The 8,409-nt window shown below is 33.8% G+C and overlaps 1 protein-coding gene across 1 annotated transcript; it reads right to left on the bottom strand.

Moving 5' to 3' along the window:
* Window positions 1-4,753: 4,753 nt before the first annotated feature.
* On the bottom strand, window positions 4,754-7,976 carry mitd1 (MIT, microtubule interacting and transport, domain containing 1). The gene is made up of 7 exons (XM_079429015.1): window positions 7,563-7,976; window positions 7,386-7,487; window positions 7,079-7,215; window positions 6,880-6,966; window positions 6,645-6,757; window positions 6,498-6,558; window positions 4,754-6,376 (listed from the first exon to the last, which is right to left on the bottom strand). Exons 1-7 carry the CDS (start codon window positions 7,705-7,707, stop codon window positions 6,281-6,283), a joined length of 741 nt encoding a protein of 246 aa, XP_079285141.1. The 5' UTR covers window positions 7,708-7,976; the 3' UTR covers window positions 4,754-6,280.
* Window positions 7,977-8,409: the final 433 nt, after the last annotated feature.

The raw sequence follows: 8,409 nt of genomic DNA, 5'->3' as shown, positions 1-8,409 counted from the left end.
ATTTTCTTTCAAAAATAAAAATCTCCAAACTTTAAACATTAATATTAATAACTTACATATTGAATATTTATATATTATATATAAATAATGAAATTGCTATGAATGATGATATACTGTAGTTACCCAAAACATATGCACTTCAAATAATATTAAGCAAGATAAATGACATCACTTACTTTTTCTCTTTCCTCTTTTCTCTGTGATTTAGCTTCTGTTCTTCCTTTAAGAAGATACACAGGTCCTTACATCCTATGAGCCATGGCAGCTCCGTCCCAATCACAAACATGCAGAGAGATAGAGGAGCTGAAAGATAGACCGGAGAAAGCAACTACTGAAAAAAAGCAAGCAAGGAAGAGGAAAAGGAACGGCTCTGACAAAGAGAGAGACGCGTTGATGGATTTGATGTTTGGCAGTAAGGAGTTGGACAAACACTGACAGGCGAACTCCGTTTCATTTCCAACTCATGCTTTCCCTGCATGCCTAAGCTTCTTACTAAACACTGCTGGCCGAATGAAGGCATCAGTACACCACCCTGCACTATATCAACACGAGCAAGTGCGTATATGTTGATAGCAAGAGCATAAGGAAGCTGTTTGATCAAAAATAAACATGAACAGGCAGTTCAACTGCAGGTATACGGAGCATCACATTTGATTTATATTCCTCTTGTGTTTGTAAATGATTTGTTAAAGAGACAGTTGAGAATATCACTGTTAAGACAACCGAACAAGTGTGGTTTGCGTCATGCATTTGCATCGACACGTCAGAGTAGTTCAGTTTTGTATGCAAATCATTTAAACACCATCACAGTCCACTCAAAGGTCACTTAACCTGGATGAAAAATTCATTTTCTGTTTTTGTGTATATACACTAGAATTCAAAACACTGAGGTCAGTATGATTTTTAGAAAGAAATGATTACTTTTGTATATTTTGTGAGATCTGGGACCCATTCATTGTCTTTTTTCTGAATCTGTTGATACCTAAATGTCATCATGATTGCGGTCTGAATTTATTTCTGTATGTTTATGTGGATACCTATGTATGTATGCACATGTATCTATGTATCAGTTTAAATTCTTATGTTTCTAAACTTTAACGATTCAGCATGTATTATATACATACTTGACATACTCTGTATTACAGTATAATTATGCATTGAGAAGTTTTTTCTTCTTTATTGTATGTATTTTAAATTTAGCATTTTTAATTTTATTTATATATTTTATTTTGTATACTTTTATTCCGCAGAGACAAATTAAATTGATCAAAAGTGACAGTAAAGACATTTTTAATGTTACAAAAACAGTTTAATTTCACATACTGTTCTTTTGAACTTTCTATTCATCATAGAATCCTGAAAAAAAGGATTCCTCAAAAACATTAATAATAGTAATAAATATTTGTAAGCACCAAATCATCATATTAGAATGATTTCTGAAGGATCACGTGACACTGAAGACTGGCCTAATGATGCAGTCACCGGAATAAACTGTTTTACTGTATTTCTGATCAATTACATGCAGCCTTGGGTGACCTTTTTTCCAAATACATAAAAAAAAACTACTGAATGGCAGTGTATATAATCTGACAAATGTTAGAAATATGAGGCAAAATATTAAATTAGCATTAGCCATATTACCAAGTGACAGATGAAGATGAAATATGAAAATATTAAGCTTATATTTAGCTGTTTTAACTACATGTGGTTGGTTATTTTATTAATATTTGACCATATCAGTCAGTTAATAACCACTTGTTAAACCACTCATTATCATTATCTATTTTTCAGTATTGTGAGCATGACAAGAAATAAATGAGCAGATACTGCTATCTGAGATCATGAGCACGTTTAGATTCATAGGTGAGACGGTGGAGCTGAACAGATGATGTGCTTCCTTTCCTTCTGTGCAGACAACGACAGGAGCTTTCAACTCCCTCCTGTGTTACTATAAGTAACTGTGAAAGTAGGCTACAGCCTATTTGAAATGTTTAAAAGGTGAGATAAAGAAATGGCAGACAAGGCTGTCAAAAGAAAGTATTGGGTCCATTGTACACATGCATCCAGACACGTGCGACTTTTTAACCCTAAAAATGTTACCCTCTCATTAAACTACCCATTACCCGTTTTGTATCTGGCGCTCCGTAAAGCACAGAGCAGCTTTGCCCCAGATACAGGCATAAATCTGTGTCGTGATCCAGAGTTGGCCACAAATCCCTCTCTTTCCTCCTACTGGACAAAAGTCAGCTCGACATCTGGGTGACTTTCAGCCAGCCTATGCGTCTAGCCTTCAATATAATCCATCTGTCAATTTACATTTTCATATTCAGACATGCATATTGAAGGAAGGCAAAAGTAATCTGCACATATGCCTCTTTCAATGCAAACTGGATTTTAATAATGCTGACACTTTCCTCCGATTATTGCTGGATGAGAAAATATATTGATATTGCATGCTGAATTGTTTCAGATATTTATGGCCTGCTTGCATTCATACCACAGTCTGATTTGATTTATATATTTTCCTTTTAATTTCCTCCTAATCTGGTGATCTGTGGCAAACATATTTTATACTTATGTTATGTATAATATGCATAAAGTATTTGATCAGTTTTCATAGTTGCAGCACATTGCACACAGCTTAGCGATTGTGTTTCAATATATCTGTACAAGCACAGTGTACATATAATGTTTTTGTTATGGTAATTTATTTGTTTGATTTTGTTAAGGTAATTAAAATGCAATAGGGGAGACTAGTGCTAGCTGTTATAAGGGCTGTAGGTTTTGATTGATACCAAACAAACATGCTTGTTTCCTCTAGCAGTGGTTTTATATGTTAGATTCAAACACCTAGATCACTTAAGTGTATTTTGGTATTATTGAGGTACTATTATATTTTTTATTAAAATGTTTAAATATTCTGAATTGTTATTTTATTGTTGCTGCTGAACAATATTTTGAATTGATGTTTTTGTTTTACTTTTTTATTTTGGTTAAGGTTTTAGTAATTTAGTTGTGTTTTTGCCTTTTTATTATTTGTTTATCAAACATGTCTATTTATTCTCAACTATGTCAACATAGTTTTTATTAAATTTATTTCAGTTCTATTTTTAGTCATTTTAGTGCATCATGATAAAGTAAATGAAAAATGTTTCCTTGACAACTAGCTGTATAAATAAAATAAGCTTTTATTTTATTTCAGTTAAAGTTTATTTTATTCCAAAAACTTTTTTTTGTTTAAGTTTTAAATTAATTTTAAGTTGTTTAAATTTTTTTCATAAATGATCAGGACAATTCGTCATGTGTTTCAGTTTAGTAGCTAACTTTTTTTTTTACAATTTATTAATTATACAAATATGTTGCAGTTTTGCTGGTCAAAATATTGGTTTTATATTTTTGCTAACAGTTATATTTATGCTGTTTTTTTTACGTTTTTATTTTATTGCGACAACTTACCCTTGCTTGACACGCTGCTATTCATTCATGTTCTCACACATTATCAATGTGCGTTAAATAAACTCAATTTTTTAGTCTGTGAAATAATGACTTTATATGTCTACAAACCTCAATAAACCTTCCTTGAAAAAATATCAACTGCAGTAAAATTAAACTGCTGGACTCCCATAAAAATGATCAGTCAACTTTCTAACTATGACATAGGATTTATCATTTAGACATGCAGCATCAGGTCAAATAATCAATCATCTCGTGAATCGTACACTGTAAAAAATGACCGTGATTTTAACGGTAACAAACTGTGAACATGCTACAGTAAAAACCTGTTAAATGGTTAACGGTAAGTTCCCCTAAAATATATGGTGAAGAACTGTAATAGACATTTCAGACAATTTTACGGTGAAATACCATTTTTGGAAGCGATTTTTTATTTTTTATTTTACAGGGAAAAACCGTAAATTGACATTCCCAGAATTCCCCGCGTTGCATTTCAAATTGGTTTCTTCTTAGTTTTTCCTTATCAGTTATGTTTATTAGGGATATGTGTTATATCTAATGTTGTTAAATGAATGTTTATTGCATATTTCAGTTTAATGAGTCTCACCATGATGCTGTTTAGTGTTTGTGTGAATTTAAAAAGATGCTTGTGATGGGCTGTGGTTCATCATGTGACTTTTCTCATCAACACCTGCATTTGGTGGTTATCAGTGTATTTCAAAGGTACAAAACAGATTTCAGTACTTCTATAGGTTGGTATATTAACATTATACCAGTTAATGAAATTACGGTATTTAACTGTAAATTTAAGTTTAAACCGTAAAACCTAAAATGTTGCTACCGTATTTCTTACGGTAGAATTCCGGCAACCACAGCTGCCAGTTTTTTACCGTAAATTTTACGGAATTTTTGAAAACCTCGGTTAAACATATCACTTCAAAATCATATGAAATTAACATTTTTGCACCGTTAAGACTATAATAGCATTGCGACATTGTTTTATGGAAATCAAATACAACAGTTACCCAATAAAAAATAAATACAATTCTCAAAATTGCATAAAATGCAAATAAAGTTGTTTAAAAACAACAATACACAAAATTGTATTACGGGGGTATCATGCTGCATTCTCATGAAAATAATGTCACAATTCAAAAAATCTTATATAATATATCTGATGAGGTTCAGCATCATGACCATCATCACTCCAGTCGGTTCCCTTGCGAGATGATGAATAGTGTTATTTAGAGACAGCACTCTATATTTTTCATGAATAAGATGAGGAGCACATATCGAGATTAAGGGCGATTATAGATTTAATCTCCTCCTGCAGGGAATTCATGCATGTTTCATTGCAACTAATGGTTTCTAATATGACAGGCAAAAGAAGCAATAGCTCATACGAACAAGCAAACAAATACAACACAAACACAGACTGCTTTTGATTTACAGTTATTAAAAAAATCTATATCACCAGTCATCAGTCCTTTCACAAACAGCAAGCCTTTTACAGTATGAATATCTCAAATCAAGTGGCCCACATAAATATGAATTTATATAAAAAGATAAGCTATTGCAAAACGCACGAAATAACGTGGGTTATCGTTTGTCACAATTTCCGCATATTTATGAGTTTCAATTTCAAAATCAAAACACAAATTTACCATAACCACTATAACAATGTATTAAATCAAAATTAACACGATAACTGACACATGACTGTCCTAAAACAGAATAGAAATAATGCAGTCGCGTATACTCACCTGCTGATGTAAATCATTGAGAAAGTGCAGGTGAGGCGGTGGAGCAAAACACCATCCTATCGAGCGATACGTCTCGTTATCCACAAAGTGTAATATAACGCAAATCATCCCTTTTACACGACGACTGGAAGTTCGCCTAGTGACCGCAGGATGGCGCTGCTGCACACAATATAGATTCCCTATATTGCCAAAAGTATTGGGTCACCCCCTTCTAATGAACAGGTTTGACTACTTTAGTAATTTCTATGAGTACAAATCTTAATGTTTAAGCATATAATGATATTCTAGGGAATTGTGTGCTTCTAATTGTATAGCAACAGTTTGGACAGAACCCTTTTCTATTCTAACATGACAGTGCCTCTGTAAGGCAAGGTTGAAAAAGAAATGATTGATTGAGTCAGTGTGGAAGAACTTGACTGGTCTGCATAAAGCAAAGTCCTAATCTCAGCTGAACACCTCTGGTGTGACTTTAAATGCAGACCTTGAGCCAAAAACTCATCACCAAACACTTTTTCACAACTTTTTCTAATTTATTGAGATACACCTGTAGGCTTAAACATTAAGATTTATACTCATGGAAATGACTAAAGTAGTCAAACCTGTTCATTAGAAGGGGGTGACCCAATATTTTTTTTGGGCAATATAGTGTATGAACAGAGTCGGTAAAAATGACCCCTTTGCAAAACATTTTTATTAAGGGCACTTACTAGTGACGAACATTTTACTGATTAGGCCTACTACCTTATTTACAAATGCACTTCGGTTTTTATTATAATTAGAGAAGCAAACATATAATAAATACATATCAGTATCATTCACCCCATCATATACTAGTGTATAAAAAAATGTTTAAAAAGAGCAGAATAGAAGTAATAGCAATTACTATAGTTGTAATTACTATAATAATAATAATTCATACCAGAATGTTTTAAAACAGGCAATAAAATCACTCCTTTCGCATTATTTAAAAGCTGTAAATGAGATCAAAAGGCACATTTCCAGTCGTCTGGGTTAGTATGCGTCCCATAGATATGCCAGACAGTGGAGAAGCTTTTGAAGCAAGATTATGTCTTCTTAGTGTGTTTTGTATGAAAAATGTCCACAGTAGTCTCATGACACTCTCTCAGATCATAATCACAGTATCCTACAGAGAAGCGACCCTTAAAAAAAATGAAAAGAGGACAAAAAAGACATTTATATATCCATTATGCAAACATGCACAAATAACAGGTTCTCTTTTGAATATTTGAAGCACAGGTTTACGTTTCATTTAGGTGGTACCTTTGGTTTTTTGAAATAATCAAGTCCCCTGCCGATCTTAATAATCCAACCATTATTAAACCTGAGAAAATAAATTAAAACAGAAAGAGTATAGGCACATTATCCTCCAGTGTGTTTTACAGTAAATGAGAATGATTTGAGATGTACCTGATCTCCCTGTCGTGAATAGTAGATGAGTACTGAATGTCCAGACAGATATTTTGACTCTGTAGCGACTGCTTTATTTCTGCCAAGGCACTGGTTTGCTGAGCAGAGCGGTCCTGGAAAACCACAACATTGAGTTCAACTTTAATGGAAGCCTCTGATGAACAAAATGCCAAACGTTGTACATTGTTTTCTGTGTGTTAGTCAATGAGGGTTTGTAGAAGCTGGAGAACCTTACCTCATCCTGTGTGGTCAGAAGGTGAATCGTCTTTACTTTACACCGGCATTTCAGCAGCATTTCACAGAAACGAAGGAAGTTGTACAACTACAAAGGAAAACATTTGTCATGTGTCGTTCTGAGATATGTCACGCATTCACTCTGTAATATAGTCTTTTGTACTATACTGTATATTCAGAAGCATCACTGTTGTCTCTACCTGATGGACGTGCCGTACATAAGGGTCCTCCACCCAGACTTCAGTCAGTCCGTCTCTGATGTAGGGTTTGAAGAGAGATTCATAGCTGAATCCAGTGGAGCTGTCAGCTATCTTTATCTGCTCGTGGTATTTACCCTCTGACAGACGACATAACAATGAGAAGAGCAAAGGTGGTCTTCAATCTCTAGCTATATATTTTCATGCATAAATACCTGATTTATACATTGTGTTTAGGAAATCCTTTGTTTAATCATTTCTTTACATTTCCACAGACCCTTCCCGGAGCCCAGTTTATTGTTTAACCAACCTTCTTTCAGTTTGTTCACATGGTCTTTGATCTGTTCTGCTCGGTCCATGTAGCCCTTGATCTTCTCTCTGTAGTGGCCCTTCTTTGAATCATCTTTTACAGCTAGGAAAACAGTGATCATATTAAGACTACCATCAGCAAAAGAATACATTTACCATTTCTAAACTTGTGGCATACCTTTCAGTGCATCCAGCAGGAGCTGTATCCCCTCCTGGTAGCACACCAGAGCCTCCTGAAAGCGTGAGCTGTGATCCAGCTCCACAGCTCTCTTTAAGACAGAGATAGCAGAGCTCTCCATGCCTGGGAGGAAATCCTGAGCCATTCAGACTTTCTTTTATTGTGTAGCAACACAAAATAGTTCTGCACTTGTTAAAGCTCTTTCAAAAAGGGGGAAATTGTTATAAGAAGCACATCCATCCAGGAAAATAAAAGGCTTTTCGTAATCCAAAGTAACACTACATCAATGAAGGCATATTTACATATTTAAAATGAATCATACTCAACTTTTGGAGCGAAAACAACCAGTTTTAAATCAGAAGCTGTTGTATGTTTTTTTACACTTCCGGTAGGAACTAAAGTGTGAATGCATCCGTTTCTATTATGTTGAAGGACCAGTTCTCGCTTCCGCTGGATAATAAAAGTCCACAAATTAAACGTCAATAATGGTTCAGCCCAGTTATGTTATGAATTATAACAATGCATCATGCAATAATTAATTGTATATTAAATGCATACAGGCCTGTTTAAATTTAAACAAATTAATTTAATTTTTGCTACATTAGTGAGCTTTTATGTAAAAACAAAACAAAACAATTAATGCAATGTGTGTAAATATGTGACAGAAATATGCTGTGCTTAAATGGACTTATAATAAACACAACATATGTCAACTTTAATTGATTTAAATAAACACAAAGGTATGTAGGGAAAAATAAATACTCCAATAAAATAGTTAGTGTGAACAACATACCCTGCAATTTCCAGACATTCTCTCAGATTATAATCAGAGTAAATCACAGATAGA

Source organism: Barbus barbus (assembly GCF_936440315.1).
Source record: "Barbus barbus genome assembly, chromosome: 11".
Lineage (NCBI taxonomy): Eukaryota > Metazoa > Chordata > Actinopteri > Cypriniformes > Cyprinidae > Barbus > Barbus barbus.
The sequence above is the reverse complement of the archived record's forward strand: the minus strand, read 5'-3'. Positions and strand labels throughout refer to the sequence as shown.

Excerpts from the sequence above, each read along its gene's own strand:
- mitd1 (XM_079429015.1), bottom strand. The coding sequence starts at position 7,707 with ATGGCTCAGGATTTCCTCCCAGGCATGGAGAGCTCTGCTATCTCTGTC. Across the intron at positions 7,216-7,385 it reads TGTGAACAAACTGAAAGAAG|AGGGTAAATACCACGAGCAG; the intron begins GTTGGTTAAACA and ends GTCGTCTGTCAG. Across the intron at positions 6,758-6,879 it reads TTCTGACCACACAGGATGAG|GACCGCTCTGCTCAGCAAAC; the intron begins GTAAGGTTCTCC and ends GTGGTTTTCCAG.